Raw genomic sequence first — 22,208 nt, 5'->3', positions numbered from 1 at the left:
AAAAATTTTATTAGCCAGTTCTAAAGGCGGATGCTAGGTAGTTTCCAACAATCATATTTCATGTAGTTGTGCTTAAAGGGAGATGTGCCGGGTCAAGCAGGTTTTCTCTGTAAAATCATGAACAGATCGATTTTTGTAACACTTATGTGTACTTTTCACTAAACTCTACACTTCAAACCCTCCAGGAGGAAGTTTTCAATTAATTTTACCGGACCTGAAAACAATCCGCTGAAGAAATCCCTATACAAAAATACATTCTACATTTAGTGATCATTCTATATTTAGCTCATCGCTGAGCTTACTATTCATGGTGGCCCAGGCATTTTGAAACAAATGGCGACGTCGATAGTCAGCAAGGTACACCGAATGCGTATTTTGGGTGAAGTGATCACATGACAATCCAAAAACCACCACAGCTTTACGTGGGAAATACAAAAATAGCTAACCTATGCGCGTCGGATAGGATAGAAAACACCATTTATATATCTTTTTTTGATAAAATATTGGTTTGAAATATTTCGGGTGTAAATCAATATTTGAGCTTCAAATAATGATATTCAACTGACCCTTTTCACAAATCTGTTCCATTTATCAATCCTGCACATCTCCCTTTAAAGCCATATGTCAATGGACTTTGAAAACATCTGAGGTGGTACTTGGCATGCAAACTTTAACATAAGTGGTTATGCCGACGTGGACACCTACACTCGGGTGACTAGTATAGCTCTCCTTATTCTTCGAATAATTGAGCTAAAAAAATGACATTTTGTGTTCTATTGTGTAATAGAACTATGTGGGGCACAATGATATGTTTACTTTGTAAATAAATAGTAATTTCTGTCAAGTAAATAGATTTCAAATCATAAATGTTTATGAAAACAAATGGCATAAAACAAAAAGAAGTGTTCAATTTGCTTCTTAGAAACGACAGAAATGAAACAATGAAACAAACTGAGCCTACTTTCTCAATGTGAGTCTGTTGTATGAGCCTGAATCTCAGATCGTGGGTCATTTCTATATATCCTTCCATCTTCAGAAGAGAAAAAAAGAGTAACAAGCTCTGAGTGTACATACCTCCCAAGGCAAATCCTTAATGCCGTAATCATACAGTAACTCTTCACCTTGTGGAATATCTTTAGCAGCAAACAAGCAAAGATATGGCCTTTTGTTGAACTCCAGGGTTTTCATAACACAATTTCTACCTTTACCACCGTGGTTCACCAGACGACCTAGCCGAGGCCCAACATCTAATTCACTAGTAGCATCCATACTATATAAATGAAAATTGTTTTAAAAATAAGAATTCTTCCAATCACCTGTGCTCAAATTGGCACATTTGGGAGATTATTATCCTAGTGGTCAAAATGTTGTGGAAAAAATTGACTTCAATCACTTTCTAGCAGATATTAACTGGTAGAATATTTTTTTTTAATTTCTTTTTTTGTTCTGAATATTGCGTTATTCAACTTTAAAAGTTATTTTTATTACAACTTCTAACATACTTACCACCACCCTTTCCTTTTATATTGGAAGAAGTATCTAAACACGGATGGTTCACGTTCTTCACGTTCTTCCCCTTCTCTTTCTGTTATCAGTTCGCCGGAATAAATCATTAAGAAATCTCCTTTTGTTCTATTTATTGTTGTTCTAACACCAAGACCTATCAAGCAAAACAAAAACAAAAACAATTATATAAACAAGAGGACCATGAAAGCCTTACATCACTTACCCAAGAACACTGCTCTAGTTTAATCAAATTCAAAGGCAAATATTACACATGGTTTTACTACAACTTGACTTACTTTTTGACACTCAGTTTGGTACTTACTTTGACCAAAGACCTATAAACTATAAGGATACGCAACTTCTATATAGAAATAGAACAAATATCGTAAAACTTCACAAGGCAGAACGAGACTGCGAGAACGGAAATACTCAGATGTTTACACTGGCCGCCATTTTGTATTAACACATGATTGGTCGCTAAAATATTTTACAATTTTGTTTCAACATTGCTTATATGATCTGACAAAACTTCTCCCTGATTTGCAAGTGTAGTGAGAGCCCTTTAGTTTAATTTACTTTAATTTCTCTGTCTACACTCTCTGGATAACAATTTTCAAGTGTCTGAACAGCCAAAATAGAAAATGTATGAGTTTGAAGACGACATGTCTTCTATGTATTATAGTTAAGATTTTTGGCCTGTCTAGAGATGTATGGTGGCCAATGTATATACATGTACACAGTTTGTTTTGTCTAAAATATGTTCCAGTTTATTGATAACATAAATCAAAATTTAATACCTTTTGGTGGTATATGTTCAATAACAAAATCTTTGAGGTCCTCCCCTGAATCAATGCAGTCTGCTGCCACATTCTCCTGTTTCTTTCTTCTTGGTCTCATTTCCTGAATATATTAAATAATGTTTTTTCCACAAGCAGTCTTCTGACTAACCAACTATATACATATATAATATATATATAAACAGAAATATCGTCAGAAACGGGGTATCTGTATCAAACCATGATCTGGGTTGTCTATGTATACTAAGATATGTGGTAAGTTATGGGTCCTCAATTTCAATATTAACCCTTGCTGCGAGGTTCTATAAAGGTACGGGATATATAGAGTACCCCGCTAAAATGAATGCCATTTCTATACACTATCGGACCTACTACAAGCTTTAATATGGTATGACGGTTTATAATCCAAAGATTTTGCAGTTGTTTAAATTGACTGAAAATAAATTTCATTAATAAACCGTGTTATGGATGGACAGGGGTAACATACATGGGTAAAAGTTCAGAAAAGTGAAAATACTGAAATTTCAAGCTGGGGGCCGCAGGGCCCCCGGTGGGTACAGGGCAACGCCCTGGCTGGGGGTTCAGGGGGCCGGAGGCCCCCGGAAGTTCCTGGATTTTAGCATATCGGAGTGCAATCTGAGGCCTTTAAATATACTTAAACACTGATAATATTCTCTACATTTTGAAGGTGAAATAGATGACAACACTACAAATCAAAGGTTCAAAAGTTAGAAAAGCAGAAAGTTGATCTACACAATGTCAATTTATTTTCACAATCAGTAACTGTAAGATGAGAAAGTTACTAATCACCCAAAAGTCCCTTAAAATTGACAGGATCTCAAAAATATCTACTGAATCGTGTCTAGGAATGATTTTTCTTTTCAAAAACACTTTTTGTTTTATCAAAATCCGTCAATGCAATCAGAAACAGCAAAGAGTTTCACAAAATTCTGCGTAAAATTTCACCATGACATTCCTGACGTCCACGGACGGATGCACGAAACCGGTAGTTTTTAGCAAATTTTCACTAATTCCTTCCCGAAAATATCCAAAAGCCACATACCTTCGAAAGATATGTCCATTCTCTTTCGATATGATGCGGTTACAACATCGAGCATCGGACACACAATTCACATTTGCGATATTAACAATAAATATTCACTGTTTGACGTTTGGAGTCGGCCATTACTTTTTCTAATGGGAGTAAATAAATAACGTAATCCCATTGGTTGTCAAAATTAATTCGATTGATTCGGCAATTATCATTGTTTTCTTAACCAATGGGATGACGTTATTTATTTACTCTGTTTAGTGAAGATAACAACAACAATTTGACCTGCCGGTCCTTGGACGTCAGGAATGTCATGGTGAAATTTAACGCAGAATTACCACCCCCCCTCAATTTTCTCCTCGAATTTATGCGATTTGGAAAAACGGCCCTGACGAAGATCGGAAATACGGAATTCCGTCATAATACGGAAATCTTTTATCCATGAACATATGAAAGACTGATCGTGACATTTCAACTACATGATTTCACGATTCGAAAACAAGGAAGAATCGTGAAATTGTGAAATCATGAAATTCTGAAAAGAAATAGCTAAATCACGAATGAATGAAATCGAGAAATTAAGAAATTTTGAAGTGAAATTGTGAAATCATGAAGTTGTAAAGTTTTGGAGAGAATTTTGTCAACAAAACTTCACTATTTCACGATTTCGTGATTTCACTCCAAAACTTTACGATTTCGTGATTTCACAATTTCGTGATTTCATTATTTCTTTCAAAAACTTCTTCTTAAGCACATGCCTACATTGCAATCATCCATTTTCAAAATGGCGGAACTTCCTGAAACCCGTAATTATTTAGAGGTTAATAAACAGCTACAGTGTGCCGTATTTAGTAACATATGTAATGTTCATTTATATACACTGCCAATATGATCCTTTTTAACAATCACTCTGTGAAATATGTAATGATATATACCCCATAAAACATGAAAATACAGAATGTATTTTATATACCCAATAAAACTTATATACAACTGCTTGAACTTGTGAGGTTTATATAGGTTAAGAAGATGTTTGCATCACTTGATGACCACAGATGAAGGATAAAAATTGTGTGCACACCTAATCTAACCTAGCAAATAACTGGACCTCTCTAATGAGAACATACTCCTTACCACATACACACTAAAGAAACTACACTTTACTGAAGATCATTATTCCATCTCAAAAATAAAGCATTCCATCTCATGTATACACATAATATTAATAAACCAATAGCAATAAGTGTCAACAACACAAAACTTAAGATAATAAGATGCACATTCTGAAATATTGCAGAATCCATGCTGAATTCACAATGGCTGTAAAACCACTTCCTGTTTGCTTACAAAGACCCCATAATTACAAAGACCCAACAAAGCAGCATTATATATATTTAATTTTATGTTCTTATATAGACCCCATATTAAATATAGGCCTCACAAGAAAGGTCTGAAAACGACGGGCACCCCGCAGATCACGGTATGTAGTTGTATCATAAATTAAACATGTTAAAATACACAGTAGCTCCAGTTGCCTAAAGTAGAAAATTATAGAAAGTCATAAAAAATATACACCTCAATAAATTTGGCACACAAGTGAAAATTTGTGTACATGTTAAAAGGCTTAAGTAACTGAACTAACCGTTAAAATTGCACCATTTCCACGACTGTTTACAACTGTTAAAATTGCCCGAGATTTTTGCATGCATGTAAATACAGTACAGCTCGCAATGATTGTATGTATTTTGCGCTTACTAAGTGATCCAGGTTTCAAGTTACATTATGTAATGGATCGTTTTGTATGTACATTAACTTTGTTAAAGTGTCTGGGGGAACACTCTCTCTCTCTCTCTCTCCTCTCTCTCCTCTCCTCTCTCTCTCTCTCTCCTCTCTCTCTCTCTCTCCTCTCTCTCTCTCTCTCTCTCTCTCTCTCTCTCTCTCCTCTCTCTCTCTCTCTCTCTCTCCTCTCTCTCTCTCTCTCTCTCTCTCTCTCTCTCTCTCTCTCTCTCTCTCTCTCTCTCTCTCTCTGGGTCTCTCTATCTCTGGGTCTCTCTCTCTCTCTTACTCACTCTCGTAAGTAATATAATTTTCACATTGACTTAAAACTGGTAATCAAGTATGACCAAACTCTCTCTCTCTCCCTCTCTCTCTCTCTTGATGACAGAAGAGGTGGGAGGGGAATATGCCGATTCGTCTTTGTTTCTAGAGAGTCTGCAACTGACTGCAATACATAACTTAACATAACATATTCTTTATTAGCATAATGCATTTACAATACGTAAAGCCAACATGTAAACAACAATACATTAAGATACAGTGATAAGTGTTATTTGCCTGGAAGAATTAAATTGAATTTCGGATTTTGAGAGATATTTACCTACATCTATTAGCATTCTTCTATTCTGACTGGACATTAAACCTATAAATTTCTGTTATGTCGTGAATACACAAAAATAGTGTTTAAAATATATTTGTCATACTTTGGGCACAAAATATCACAGACACTAAATTCTTATATCTTAATCGGCCATATTTAAGACTGCTAATCATAGTTAAGACAGGGGTATAGCCAGGGATCAGGAAAATGCCGGTTTTATCGGTTTTTGACCGATTTTGGTCGTACTGGACCGATTGCAAATTGAGATTTATCATAAAAATCGGTCCGGATTTCACAGACAGGTGTGACATTCTACACACTTACCAGTACATTTATCTCCGCAGTCCCGAGATTAATCCGCTAATTGATATCCCCATGTCAAAAAATGCCCGAGGCGATCATAAATTAGGGGAATTAACAATGTAAACAATTGGGCACGCTTGATTGAGAAGTACAAGTGACACACTTGTTCCACGAAAACCGATTATTATTTACCACATTCGGTCCAGTATTAAATGATGCATGGTAGATTGTGAATATTAAAGGAGTATTATTTTGTTGAATATGATAATATTTCTTGCTTTCTTTGCAAATACTACATGTTTTATTGACATTGAACAACTTAATTGGTCATTAATCAAATCATCAAATGGGAGTCTTATAGAGTTCAAAAACAAATAGAGCTCATTCTATCTACCTTCTAAACCGATTGGACATTTCTTTCTAAAATAATTAATAAGACCAACAATTCTAAAACAAAATAAGATGTTTTTAATGTGATTTCAAATAAAAGGCCTATTTTCACATCACATCAAACATAATGTATTGTTCCATGCATGAAAGATTTAGAGAATATAGTCTTTTTTGGAGGGGGTGGGGGGTGCGGGGCGAAGAGGTATCAGAGGGTTTCGGCCGTCTCTCGGACCGATTGGGATTCGGAGATTTCCTGATCCCTGGGTATAGATGTCTTAAAAAGAGATTTAAGAATTTTACTAAGACTGTTATTATGCCTGTTATTTTTCGTGAAACGCAACACAAATAAAGGCAGTTAATTTAAGCCTGTAACTTGTAAGTAAGACTGTTATGGAGTTAAGAACAATAATGGACTTAAGAATGTTCGTGAAACCGGGGCCCGGGGTCGTAAGGTTGGTTTACCATGTCGTTTAAAAAACAATTAAAACTAAATGTAAAGTAGGTGAGGCTTTCCCCGATTTAAGTAGCACCTATTGTCATATTACGACAATATCAATGAATCTTTGTTAGTCTATGGTACCATTTTTATTGCTTCCGTGATTTTTTTTGGAAACAGTTCCTAGTAGGCGGCACCTCTAGTCTCAATAATGAACCGTGAACGAAGCTTTTTTCATCATTTGGACATTTATCGTGCTTCGCTACGTCTCAAGTCTATCGTGATTTTTATGTTACAAAAGTTCCGATCGACCGACTGTGTTCTTTTAACTTGCGATATTTCATATTCAAAAGGACTGACAAATAAATGGAAAGCAGAAATACATACATGAAAAAAAATTGAATCGTCTCAGCCCACACGAGTATCCGATTCACCTCTTATAAGCGAGTTATCTGTCAATTAACATCGATGAAGCTCAAAATTAGCTTTCGACTTCGATTTTGTTTACGACCGCGGCGAGATTCTCGCGAGAACATACGTCATCGTATTACGTAGTACAGTATGGGGAAAATGTACGCGTCTTATCCAAAATTGAGTTACAAGTACTAAATTTATCTTTTATATAATTAATGATTGATCTCTCTTCACATACAGATTAGGAAAAGGTGTTTTCGTAAACCAGCCTTTTAAGCACAGTCCGTAATGATTTCTTTTTTCAAATGATTCATATGTACTTCATTGTTTTAGATATAAAAACGGTCATATCATTCCTAAGAGTTGCGCCAGTATCAGCCAATGTGGTCCACTAAGTCTGAAAGAAGCCCAATTCAGCTTTCCATACATGTTTCACTATAGAGAAAAAAAGACGGCTTTTCCTCAAATATATCTTCCCGTTTTTATGACAAAATGTTTAACAACAGTCGAATTCCACAAATAAATCCATCGTTTCAAAAAAGTAAGAACAAAAATATAGAATCAAATAAAGACAATACGGATCAAATTATTTTAGTCATAGTATATTATCAAATGCTCACAAATATTTTAAGACGGTTATACGCGTACACTATTATTTACAGTGATATGTGGAATTTGAGTGTCGGCCTACTTCTCGGACCGTGTGACGTAGCTCGTTGCTATTCGGATGTTTCGGACTTCTACCTCCACATTTTTTTGCACTTTTTATGTGTGTGATTTAAATCAAAGTTTTGGATATTAATACAATTGTGACATTCTTGAAACATCACACATCGGAAGATAAATGGTTGAGCTCCAAATCGGTATGTTTGATTTCACATTCCATTGCATATTAATGAAGTTATAGGCCGTCAAACGTGCGCAGAAAATCTGTGCGGAAAAATCTAACGTAAAAATCACGATGGACTCTGGACTCGAAGGCGTCAGTCAATATGGTGCCCGGAAAAAAGCCCCTCGGAAAAAAGCCCCTTCCACCAATTTTGCCAGTGCGGAAAAAAGCCCCTTCATCGATTTGCCAGTGCGGAAAAAAGCCCCTTCGTCGTTTTGCCAGTGCGGAAAAAAGCCCCTTCGTCGTTTTGCCAGTGCGGAAAAAAGCCCCTTCGACAATTTGCCAGTGCGGAAAAAAGCCCCTTCCAAATGATTATGTTTAGAGCGGTAAAAATCCCCTTAGAAACCATAGAGTAAATTTACTTTTTTCAAACAGACTGGGACACAAAAAAGTAACATGTGAACGAAAATTATCATATTGTATTATATTTATTATGACAAGCAAAACTACAAATGATGAAACATATTTCAAAATATCTTACATATCTACATTACATCAAAAAATATCACTGTAAAATGTCACTCGTAGTCTCTTCACCGAAGACGGATGTTGTGTCCAACAGTATCTAGGAACTCACCCATTGTCTTCCTTCCGGAGCTGTACTGCTGGCAAAGGGTCTGCAGCGTCTTCGTGTGGAGTTGTCTTCTTCTCTTATGTTTTGTCACAGTCTTTCCTTGTCTAAAGCGGAGCACATCGGCCTCTACCATTGTAGCGTCCCGTTGAACACACACAACAGCTGTCCAGAGGGAAGGATTAGCATGACCCACCAGCTTCGCGAACCCACTGTTCCACTCCTCACAGACGTTGTTTGTACGTTCTTTGCCGCTCAGGGTACTGTCGAGCACGTTCCATGTGGCGGATGGGAAACGTGGCCCAGTCCTCCTGAACTTAATACGGCCTTTTTTAGGCCGGCCGCCTTTAAATGAAGGTCTTTAACATTTTTCGCAATGTTTGTTGATTGGAAAAGGCATGTTTTTAATGAATATGATTTGTTTGTCAATAGTGTGGAAATTTATATAATAGACATACCGCTCCAAGTATAATAATCATTTAGAAGGGGCTTTTTTCCGCACGGGTAAAATTGGTGGAAGGGGCTTTTTTCCGCACTGGCAAAACGACGAAGGGGCTTTTTTCCGCTCTGGCAAAACGACGAAGGGGCTTTTTTCCGCACTGGCAAATTGATGAAGGGGCTTTTTTCCGCACTGGCAAAAATTGGTGGAAGGGGCTTTTTTCCGAGGGGCTTTTTTCCGGGAATCAGTCAATATAGCAATAGCCTTCGAGACCAGAAATCTGGACTAGCGGCACCTCATGAGGTTTTAGACGGCGGATTTCTGCCGGCTACTTCTGAAAGCCCTAAGTTTCAAACAGTTTATAATAATTGTTCAACATTCCCACGGGATACCTTTATTGGATCTATGATGCTTCAAACTGTATGTAAATGTAATGTAAAATGTTAATCACCCTGCCTCTTAGTCTCAATAATGAACCGTGAACGAAGCTTTTTCATCATTTGGACATGTATCGTGCTTCGCTACGTCTCAAGTCCATCGTGATTTTTATGTTACAAAAATTCCGAACGACCGACTAAGTGCTTTTACCTTGCGATATTTCATGTTCTAAGGGACTGACAAAAAAGCGGAAACCTGAAATACATACATGGATGATTTTTGAATGGTCTCAGCCCACACAAGTATCCGAAACACCTCTTATAAGCGAGTTATTTATCAATTATTACAGCAATTTGGGTTAAAACTGTTTTGTTGTTCCCACAAAATACGTCATAGATCTGAGAAATTCCTGGGGAACCCCGTGTGACGTAGTAGACTGGAAACCGGTCTTTCGTCTATCGAATGTGGTGGAACATAATGGAGCCAGTAGACAGCGGGGGACCAGCTTAGTGAACACGTACTTGGTCATTTCGAATGTTTCGGACTTCTACCTCAACATTTTTTTGCACTTTTTATATGTCTGATTAAAATCAAAAGTTTGGATATTAATACAATAGCGACATATAAACTTCACAGATTGACAGATAAATGGTTAAACTCCAAATCGGTATGTTTGAATTCATATACCATTCAATATTAATGAAGTTATAGGCCGTCAAACGTGCGCAGAAAATCTGTGCGGAGAAATCTAACGTAAAAATCACGATGGACTCTGGACTCGAAGGCGTCAGTCAATATAGCAATAGCCTTCGAGACCAGAAATCCGGACTACCTGCCTCTCTGCCACTCTGGCAAATAATAGCCACTAATCGAAAGAGATTATTTAATTTTCCCTCTGCATAATAACTGAACAGCTGAATACACGTATTATTTACAACAATAAATTAGTTGAAAACTAGTTTAAAAGCGAGTTTACAGTCTAAGTAAGATAGCTAAAAACAACTTAAAAACCGTTTGCAATATCAATAAGACTTCATGTGTGATTGTGAGACAATCGTTGGTGATTTGGAACTACAGCATATTTTAACTGTGCTACGCAAGGTTTCATAAAACAAACAATTGTGTGTTCAATTTACCTTGAAATACATCATTACTGAGTACTGTAGATCTATTAATTTTCAATATCACATGTAACACCCGTTAACTGCCGCCATTTTCTGATCTTCGTGTTCTATATCACTTCACGCGCTTTAACTGCGGGGCATACATAAAATTGCGGGTTCTATGCAAGCGTCCATTCTATACATAAATGGTGACGTCAGTAAGACCGGTGTGACACAATGTGCAAGCGTCTAGATGATGTAGAGATGGGTTCTTTACTGACCTGGAGTAGGGGAGACAACTCTATTTTAATTTCAATTTAAGACCGACTTGCGCGTAATTGCTATAGGATGCTTCCAGTATGAAAGTTAACACATTTAAGGCGCACATATTTTGCGGGTTCTTATATAGATCCCATATTAAATATAGGCCCCACAAGAAAGGTCTGAAAACGACGGGCACCCCGCAAATCACGGTATGTATTGATATATATATATATATATATATATATATATATATATATATATAAACAAAAACGCTGTATTATTTTTTGCCGAAGCTTTCGACCTCACGGTCTTCATCAGCGGCCATTTTTTATTTTCAGATGTTTTATTATATAATATTATATCATAATAAAACATCTGAAAATAAAAAAATGGCCGCTGATGAAGACCGTGAGGTCGAAGAAAGATTCGGCAAAAAATAATACAGCGTTTTTGTTTAAATACAACAAGGCTCATAGAGACTTTGTTATATATATATATATATATATATATATATATATATATATATATATATATATATATATATATATATATATATAGATATATATATATATCTATATATATATATATTTATATATTTATATATTAAAATAGTTATTTATATATGTATATATATATATCTATATATATATATATCTATATATCTATCTATCTATATATCTATATATATATTATATATCTATATATTTATTTATTTATTTATTTAAATAGTTATTTATATATGTATAAATAATTCATATAATAAGTCGATTACACTAGTGATGTTTTCACACAAAATTTTTAAGTTAAACAAAAACTTTTATTAATTTCGTTGTAATTTATCCCTTATAAAACATTACAAAAAATAATTTGTATAATTGAAAACACAATATTTAGAAAACTGTTTACTAAGTTGATAAGTATGTTTTTGAATAATTTTATCTTGCATTAGTTGAATACACGTCCGGATTTGACCCCGTGCTGCGAAGAGTGCTCCTGTGAAGCTGACTGTTACTCGTTTCAAAATTGCTGCCCCGATGCGGTTACATTTGACGCCCCAGAGCAACCGCCAATTATCCCCTGCGTACCCTGGTATGATGTGTACGGCATAAATGTTTCCATCGAAGACCCCACTCATCAAAATGGCTACAGAGTCATCTCCTCATGTCCTCCTGGACATATTTTTATAAATGCACGGAGCTGTGTGGAAAGGCTTCGCGATCCCTCAACATTATAGTTTCTGATTCCAACGGGCGGGTGTACCGTAATGAGGACTGTGCGCTGTGCAATGGAGTAACCGCGTTCACAATGTGGGACATACGTATAATTACATGTGATGGTCTGTTTTTCCAAACGCTCGACACCTACGAAGACTGGGACAGCTATGTCCGAAACCATTGTTCGGTAGTGGCTGTCCCACCAAACGGGAAAGTAAATCGATGCATGCTCAACCCGCTCCGACAATGCGTACAAACAAATGAATTAGATTCTGTCCGAATGGATGCCTGTAATGATAACACTAATAACATACTCATATATAGACCGTCTTCTAAAACACTGATTGCATATGCTAATGAAGATTGTTACCTGTGTAACAATGCCCTTTACGGAAATAGCAAAATTGCCCACTTGTGTAACGTCACACTCTTTGAAGGCAGGGTTAGTGGATCATATAACTATTATGGGATATGATGGTAACCACACTTATTGACTACAAAAGATCGGTCAACACACACCAGCAGACGGGTGATAAATACTGTAACGTAACAGAAGTCTACGATTACATTACGGTTGGTATAGTCTAAATGATCGCTGAACCTATTTTTATTGGCAACTCTCCACGTATTTTATCCACTGGATTTGTGCATCGCCATTTTTGTTAGGATGGTCACTGTATTTATCCGTGGGCTGCGTACCCACTATCACGATAGGCGCAACGATTGATATCGTGGTTTTAATAAGATCTTATGAGGTATTATTGGTTTTTGAGTTCAATCAAACGAAATGAGTTTGCTTAACATTTCGTTACAATTCATATCAGCTTGTATAAGAGTGTAACACAGCTCAGCAAATATTAATTAATTAATTTATTAAATAATTATTTATTTATTTATTTATTTATTTATTCATTTATTTCGCATTCGATCTTATGCAAAAATTCTGATACGATATATTGCGATATCAGGAATAAATCAAATAATCGATAATCAAACGGGTTGTTTTTATGTCATTCGGTTCCAGTCGTGGCTCTTATCGTGAATATCGCAATGACAATCATATCAGTCTTGTTCAGAGAAAACTTGGCTTAATGCATGTGTGTAGGTGTCGTCCCAGATAAGCCTGTGCAGTCCGCACAGGCTAATCAGGGACGACACTTTCCGCCTAAACTGGATTTTCGGTAAGGAGGGACTTCATTGAAACTAAAAATACAATAAAAGCGGAAAGTGTCGTCCCTGATTAGCCTGTGCGGACTGCACAGGCTTATCTGGGACGGCACTTTACGCACATGCATAATGCCCAGTTTTCTCAGAACAAGACAAATATCATATCGTCACGGAGCGCATTGCTTCCGTATAAGCTTAATAGAGCGTATCATTTCGTACTAGAACGCACATATTCGGAAAATCGTGTTGGATCGCGACAGCATCGACGACTTATTCAAAATGCACCAACATACTATATGTGTGCAAATTTGAACTTAAGGTCAAGCCGTGTAATATTGTGACACATGTAGTTATGTTATCACATGCAGAATGCAAGCGAGTGGTGTGCAAAAAATCATAACGCATTAACACGCATGCAATCGTATCTAAGTCTACGGAAAGACCTCTTTAATTTACGTGTGGCCAATCGTGGCGTCGTAGAAAATCGCACGACATTCGGAATCTGGCACTACACAAGCTATTTAATCTTTTCCTAACTTTGTTCTTTTTATTCTTACCAGCAACAATAAATCAGACTTTCTTTGCTTAGAGACAAAAACTAGGATGGTGCAATGCTAATGATGAGCAGACATACACTTTAGATAGATTGTGTTTATTTTGTATTTATATAAAAGTCATAAAGGGAAAATATCGGACAAATATAAGTTTTATATGAAATAACATAGCATTCCACCTTTACCTGGAATTAAAATTTTTTATTATTTAAAAATGGTTCATTACAATCCAATTTTAATTTGCACGATAACCTGAGCGTCAAAAAACACCTAAGCCCTTTACATGCTGGGAAATGTGTCGTCTGCTAAAATGTCGTCTGCTGAATTTCTAAAATTAGCATTTTATTCGATTTTTTTCAAAGAATACTTTCAGAATAGCAAACAGTTTGGATTCTGAAGAGACACCACGTTCTGTGGCGTCTCATCTGGATCCAAACTGTTTGCAAAGGCCTTTAAAATTCGGTCCCAGCACTGAAAGAGTTACTATGAAGTCATAACGCTTTCAAAATTATCACTTTCTTTTGAAGCTGGAATACGAAAGGCGCCCAGATTTTATTTCAACAAAATCTGCATATACTTTTAGACAGACCGCATGATAAACATGTTATTAAGTAAAAATACTCACTGAAAAAAATAAATCTTTTTTTTGTGTTATGACTTATAATGAAATTATCAAATTTTATCCTTTTTATTCGACCCATACCATATTAAACTTAACTTTGTCTGTCTACTCATATCATTAAAAAAATGATAACTGTCCTGTATTTTCAGAAAAAATGCCGAAAGCTCATTTGTCCACGCGGATCAATGGCGATGGATGGTCAATGTGTGAACATTATTAAAATTACTGGTATGGCAATGTGGTTAACAGTTCCTCCAAAATTGACGAATGTCCAATTAGGCAAAGTGACATCAGGTGACTTTCTTGAGTTTGTAACAATTCTTGAAGAGTACGTCTCAACGGCATACAATATTTCCTGCGAAATATGTCAAACCAGACGGACAAATATGGGCGTCGTAATAATGCGTTTCACGGTAAGTTCAACATGTCCATTGGAAGCTTTACACAAAATTGCGAGGGAAATATCAACGACGCTGACATATCTTAATGTGACGATCAGCGGACGTCTGATAACCTTGCCTGTGTTTGCCAACGTAGCGGTATTCGAACCTCGAGTCAACCCGATTGTCGCGGGTTGTTATAATGTCTATTTTTTTGGCCGGTTTGGCATTTCCTGTGCACGAGTGTCCGAGTGTACAGTTATCCTTTGAGGACATGAACAACGCCGGCATTGGAAACAATGAAATAAACACACTGACCTTAAGCGGTTGTATTCGTATAAAGCCAAATGACCCGAACATGATTAATATATCGTACTTTAGAGACATAACTTTGAACTGTGATCCATCGGATCTCCAAACAAATGCATCCACGGTATACAAAGTCTGTATAGATTCGTACTGTACGCTGCGAAATACGTCCTCGTCTTAAAAACGCGTTGATTTGCTTTACTTTTCGTTTTTGTTATGTTTTACCTTTGTTTGTTTATTAAAGGGATCTTTTCCACGGTTTGGTAAATTGACAAAATTGAAAAAAGTTTTTTTCAGATTCGTAAATTTTTTTAGTTATGATATTTGTGAGGAAACAGTATTACTGAACATTTACCATAGTCCAATATAGCCATTATATGTATCTTTTGACGATTTGAAAGCCTAAAAATTATAAAGCGTTGCAACGCGAAACGATTGAATAATTTGGAGAGTTCTGTTCTTGTCGTTTAAATTTATGAAACTACGAAGATTGCATATATAAGGTATAAAATACTTAAACAGCGTATATCTGGCGGAATAGTCGAGAGGGCTAATGTGTTTTTACTTCAGACTAACTCCAGGACTCCGGGGGTCACTGGTTCGAACCCTGGTACCGGCTACTTTTTTTTCTTTTTTAATTTTATTCTTGATTTCTTACTGGAGCTTTTAAGATCCAGTGTTTATGGTATTTTTAGTTTCAAGGAAGTCCTTTTTTACCGAAAATCAAGTTTAGGCGGAATGTGTCGTCCCTGATTAGCCTGGGACAATTTACGCACTTCCAGTATGCCCAGTTTTCTCAGAACGCGACTCAATTAATTTCTTCATCATAAGCTGCACTCATACAAAAACGTTTAAATGCGTACACTTTTTTTTACGAACGCATATATGCATATTATCTCTATATAATGCATACCAGTTGTTCCAAACACTTTTAATACATCAATTAACATTTTAAGCCATGTTTACACATTCAAACATTTATAGTTCATAAAGAAATGATATATGATATATGGTTTACTAACATTACGTGTTAAATATACACCGCATTGGAATAATTTGAACAAACTTCGAAGAAGAGATCCAAATGATACTAAGAGCCGAATATTAGCAATTTTATATGCCCCTTTATTCCACTTTTGTCTCAAAACTCCACATACTTAAAAAAAATTCAATCTTCATTTTAAAGTCGTGCAGGTAGATTATCTTTAAATATGAGGTAAATATCTTTAATCGTTTTAAAAAACATTCCAGAAAAGTGTTAAGGCCCGTTCATTGGCCAAAATTTAATGGAACTGCTTCAATAATATTATAAAAAATATTATATATGGTTAATCTGTAATAAGATACACTATGTTATCAATTTCTAACATCTTGTTTTACATGAGTTTACAATTGTTTCATGAGTGGATGATCTTAACCTTTTAATTTCAAGAAAGGGCTGCACATAGTCGTATCAAACAAACGCAATTTAACATTGATTTTGTCCTACTTTGGACTTCGTGATTAATTAATTTAAGCACGTGATTTATTATTGTTGGTAAATTATAGCGTTTGGGTTAGGGTTAAGAGCGCTTTCATTTATCGAATTATACATGAACAGTTGTTGCTTATTTCAACTGCCTTTGTTCGTCTTTACATTTAACCCAACTTCACTATGACCTTGACCTTTTTTTCACTTTAAATTGTTTAAGGCTATGTTGTGAAGGCTATGGATGAGGTTAATTATTCAGTTCCGGTCTATTCAGGTCTACGAAAAACTTGCAAAAACATTTTGATCATTCACAATTCACCAATACCATGGAAACCATACCTTTAAATTGACCTTAACCTGGTAATTTAAATTCTTTCTTTGTTTACCTGAGATACTGGTCGTGGATTTCGGTGCTTGGGTTTGCATTACTTTATCCCCTTTCACTCATTGTTGCTCTTTAAAAGATTCTGTGATTGAATGCGGCCGCGAGATGCTATGGGAACTGGTCAAGAATCTTTTTAATTTGGGTCTTTGCAACAAGTTTAGTTCACCCAACGTGTGTGTTTATTTCATCCTGTCTCGAATTGCATTTATTCGATAAAACAGCATGCAAAAGTATATCTTATAAAAAAATAATTACATTTGAACGCACAATGAAGCACAATATATATTATATAATAAGACATACTATGAGTTGCATTCCTGGAAGAAGCAGATACGGACAAAATTAAGCCTATACACTTGATTACATGTAAAACATTTAAATAGACCATATGCTAAATTTATAAAACAACGCAGCGTAGAAAATGAGATGCAGTTCGTAAAGACAATTACAAAACACAATTTAAGAACTTAAGAAATGAAAATGCATAGGTTGAGCAATTAAAAACGACTTGTCGTACTTACTAAAAATCTACAGTATGGGTTCGCTGAAAATAAAATGGTTGCTATGTTAGCCAAAGTTTAAATGTAAATGTATTTCGGTCACTTGGCCTTTTCAATCTACCTAAACGGGCAATATGAATATATGACCTTAAAGCCGCCCGAGTTGATGTTGGCATATTTCCCATTTTTGTAATGTGTCGCACAAAAGTCATCATGAGTCCAAATGTGATTGTATTTATGGCAGATGTGCACAAAATTTGGTCGAAATCGGTCAAGAAATGCCCAAAGTCAGTACAAAGATAGGGCTTTTCAATTTCTGTGCATGAACAGAAATAATCTAATTTTAAACACGCGCGGGTCACATGTTATACCACGTGACAATCGCATATTTGTTTACAATGCCATTTGCATGAATAATAAATAATCATGTCATTACCCGTTTACAATGGGACAAGCAAAGCATAGCAGCGTCATGTTTTTGCAGCGTGATTTTTTTGTAAATATCTATGAATATTACTGGACAAATTTCAATAAACTTTCATCACGCTTGATAAAAACTCCTTTTGTTTTCAATACACCAATCGGCCTTATTGAATTCGCTCTGATATGTGAAATCGTTTTTATGCAATCAGCTTGCATTCTGTCTTTTTACGAACATTATATTCAATACACAATGATCCTCGTTTATCCATTAAGACAAAACATCATTTTATAATCACTTTGCTAGGGCTGTCCGTAGACATAGTTCGTTTGTAATTTGCTTGTGTTATTTAGTAGTTCTTCTTTGTTTTAAAATGCGCGGAAGTGGAAATCATGTGAAATTGGCGCTCACGTGACCCAAAGCGTGCATACGTCACAGGTTAATAATAGTCTTGAGGATTCCGTTATGTACAAGATTAGGTTTCGCATTTGTATGCTTTTGGCATTTGTTGGCACAATTTTTGCAAAAATCTGTATTAAAGAGTTAAGCGTAAGAATGTATCTGACGAATACTGATAAATTCTGGTCAGTTGAGATAACCGAATTGTTGTTAGAAATACCAACTCGGACGGCTTTAAACCCGCACCTTTTACAATCATGTGAGATCTGTTGACAGACACACAGATAAAATATCAGTTACTGAACTACGTAATATATCTGATGACGGTTATAGCAGAGAAAAGCGTTTACTTTGACCACTAGTGAGTACATGATAAATATGAATGATAATTACACGCATTTTAATGTTATCGCATACGTAACTCTAAAAATTTAAGATATGCTTTTATATGTGTTGTTCAAAATGTATTGTTGACACAATTTGTTAGATATGCCTCGTTCTCATAGTTTCTTGCCTTCTCATTGGATTCGTGCTTCATTTAGTACGTCATAAACTCATTTTCGCTGTCATCAAATACTGCACGTGTCCGGCATCTTTGTAAGTAGATCGAGTGTTCACCACCTAATGACTATTTTGCCGAGGAAACGCGAATTTAACAGATATGGCCCAACAAAACATAAACATGATACAGTATCTGCTTAGCATGATGTGGTTAACATGATTACTTAATCGAGTATTATAGCATTATAAATCACTAACACTTAAACAACATTTCAAAATTCTGTAGACAGATGGATGCCATTTTTGACGATGCTGCTTCAGCGAAGCAGCACGTCTAAAGTTATCATACCATGAAAAAAAACTTCACATTGGCGACCTATGTTAAACTTAAAAGACCGAGCCAGTCCGATTGAATAAGCTTAATTTTCTCAATCGGCATACCTCGCTGATTATCATTGATAAAGGTAAAGGCAGCTTAGTTCCCTTCCTCTTTCAAATTTATCGAGAGGTTTGGGACAGGAACCAGACACGAAACTGCCAGGTGGCACTTCAAACGCTGTGACGCTGGGAAAACCCTAAATGTAGTTATTTTTAGATTTGATTAAGAATGTAACCCGCCTCCCAGTTTCGCTGAATGGGTCAAGTTCCCCACGGGTACAACTTCCCCGTACCCCCATTTTTTTTGTACCCAAATTTTTTTTCTACCAAATTAATTGTGTTTCGTAGACCCTTTTTTCGTACCCAAATGTTTGTTCGTACCCAATTTTTTTTGTTCGTTCCCAATTTGTTTTCGTACCCAATTTTTTTCGTACCCAATTTGTTTTCGTAGATCTACCCTAATTTTCGTACCCACATACACAATTGTGTAGTGATGTAGATAAACTTAAATTGATGCTTTTACATCCATCTTCTTAAAAAGCATCGTCACACCAGTACTGTCAGTACTTTGATTTAGTATTTTAAACGAAGTTAATGCACAATTGATTTTGGATAGCACTTAGAGGTACCCGGCGGGGTGTTGTCACTCGCTTAAAATATCCATGACGCACAAAGCAATTAACTTTTAATAAACATGTTTGCGTGGTTTTAAACAATCTTTAATTGTTGACATTTGCCAGAGGTTTTTATCTGATTTGGGGGAAAGGGCCTGCCTTTTTTGAGAGGAGAAAATCGCGCGAAACGCCGGGTTTTGGGGAAAATAAAGAAAGTCATAATCAATTTAACATATTTTACTGTTTTCAAAACAAATACAATGCAACAGATAATTTAAGTATGCAATATTTTTCAATTTTTTACACTGGATCAGGTTAACTTCTTTTATTTAAAGGTTACAAAAACATGAAATCTATGGGAAAATTCACCTGCTGAGGGAAAAAATATCCGAGGGGAAAGGGCCGTTTTTCGGCGGGTCACAAAGAAGGGAAAAAAACCTGTTTGCAAATATTAAGTTACCATAGTTATTATTCTATTCAAGATCGACAATTCATTCTGTAATTGTTGACAAATCTTTACATTCAAGAAAAATCAATGAATAAATTATTTAGCTGACTTAAAACATAAAATCGTTTATATGTTGTCTGTGTTGATAAAATAATTGCTTTCAGTCTAACCCAAATAACCGGATCAGAAATATCGTAGATACAGCCCATAATCCCTCTTTAAATGCATATGTTTGCTGTAAAATGGTTACCAGTAAAAAGGACCGTGGCGTGTTAATATGTAATGTACCAATTCAAACATTTAGAGTTTGTGCGAAGGGCAAGGTAGATCCATTAAAAATTAGTCTAGGATGTGATCTGATCTTTTTAATTAAGAAGAGTAAAATGTTTGGTGGAGCATCTTGAAATTATGCCTCAGCTCGGATGTGGCCAAAACAATGTGCATGTTCAGCACCTGGTTGAGGAATATGCAGAACATTTAGGAAAGCTCCCTACCAACAAGCCCTTGGGTATAAACTGGCTGTATTGCTTCCCGAAGAGATGGAAATACTGGCTCTCAACCATCAAACCAAGCACCTTTGATAGTGGTGGTGCGAAAAATCAACGCCAGAAATCGTTGAAAGCTACTTATAAAACCTCGGGACAGTATTGGAAAAGCAAACTTTGATAGAAAATCCTCATCTATTTTCAACATGGATGTAACCGGAATACAACCTGAACACGGACCTTCTAAAGTAATCGCTGCCACTGGCAGTACGCCGTAGTCTGTTACCTCTCGCCGCTCAACTACCCTAACGTTAATTGCACGCGCTAACGCATCCTACATCTACATTATGTGCGCAAAACACATCTATATGCGCGGCTGCTTAATACCAACGCATTTAATACAAAACAATGTAAGTTAACAAAGAAAACGTCTTTTAACTTGCAAATTTTTCGTCCAACTGATCACCTGACCATGTCATGCCATGTGACACAACCAAAGTAAAATAAACCACAAGATAAATGGTTACACGTCAACATTAAAAATTTGTATACTATAATAACATCGGGGATACACTCACATGCCACTATTTTTTGTCTTAAAACTAAAACGAAACAACCCTGAACTAATGACTAGTTCTTCACCTGGTGCATATTTTACAATGTCAGACAGTGGCTTGTCGAATACCGAAATATCCCAAAAATATTATAAATAAAATCTTTCCAATCTATGCAGAAGTTCGATCGACCAATATCCGATACTAGTAAATTATTACGGCCACTCTCTTTATGTTGCCGTCAGCTTTCAGACTGAGCCAGAGCACAGAATATGAGCCGCGTTCTGAGAAAACTGGGCATAATGCATGTGCGTAAAGAGTCATCCCAAATTAGCCTGTGCAGTCCGCACAGGCTAATCAGGGACGAACGTTCAGCTTTAAAGGTATTTTTCGTTTAAAGGATGTCCCTTTTTACCGAAAATCTAGTTTAAGCGGAAAGTGTCGTCCCTGATTAGCCTGTGCGGACTGCACAGGCTAATCCGGGACGACACTTTACGCACATGCATTATGCCCAGTTTTCTCAGAACACGACTCATATTATGCTCTTTGTTTTACCTCCCCACACATCGCACATCCTGCAACCTCTGGACTGGACTACCGTTTTACTAACGCGAATGCGCCAAGTATCTGATGGAGAAGTGATTATTGGTGAAACGGTGACAAAGAACCTTATGGAAAACATTTCGTGCAAGGCATAATGATATCTAAAGACCCATGGTGCACGCAAAAAAAATTGTTGAAGGATTCCGAAAAATGACATTTTCCCGTTCTAACCAGAGCTTGTTCTTGCAGATAAGCTGTATCGAGGCGATGCCTTCCGAGAGACATTACCTCTACTCAAAATCATAGAACTGAAATCCGGAGAAGCAGCGGTAGAAATGTACCTCT

General features: G+C 36.2%; 1 protein-coding gene across 3 annotated transcripts in view; it reads right to left on the bottom strand.

Annotated features, from left to right (window-relative positions):
• LOC127855516 (uncharacterized) overlaps positions 1-11,118 on the bottom strand; it is a 32,738-nt gene extending 21,620 nt beyond the window's left edge. Inside the window, exons 1-4 of one of the 3 annotated variants that reach the window (XM_052391173.1) lie at positions 10,688-11,118; positions 2,304-2,406; positions 1,507-1,660; positions 1,075-1,270 (exon numbers count right to left, since the gene is read on the bottom strand). In XM_052391173.1, the coding sequence (XP_052247133.1) occupies positions 1,075-1,270; positions 1,507-1,660; positions 2,304-2,406; positions 10,688-10,702 (468 nt within the window). In that variant the 5' untranslated portion in view covers positions 10,703-11,118. Of the gene's footprint in view, positions 1-1,074; positions 1,271-1,506; positions 1,661-2,303; positions 2,407-10,687 lie in introns of those variants that run through there. The other 2 variants (XM_052391172.1, XM_052391174.1) reach the window with 2 other exon arrangements.
• Between the last annotated feature and the right edge of the window lie 11,090 nt (positions 11,119-22,208).

Source organism: Dreissena polymorpha, chromosome 13 (genome assembly GCF_020536995.1).
Source record: "Dreissena polymorpha isolate Duluth1 chromosome 13, UMN_Dpol_1.0, whole genome shotgun sequence".
Classification (NCBI taxonomy): Eukaryota; Metazoa; Mollusca; class Bivalvia; order Myida; family Dreissenidae; genus Dreissena; species Dreissena polymorpha.
The sequence above is the reverse complement of the archived record's forward strand: the minus strand, read 5'-3'. Positions and strand labels throughout refer to the sequence as shown.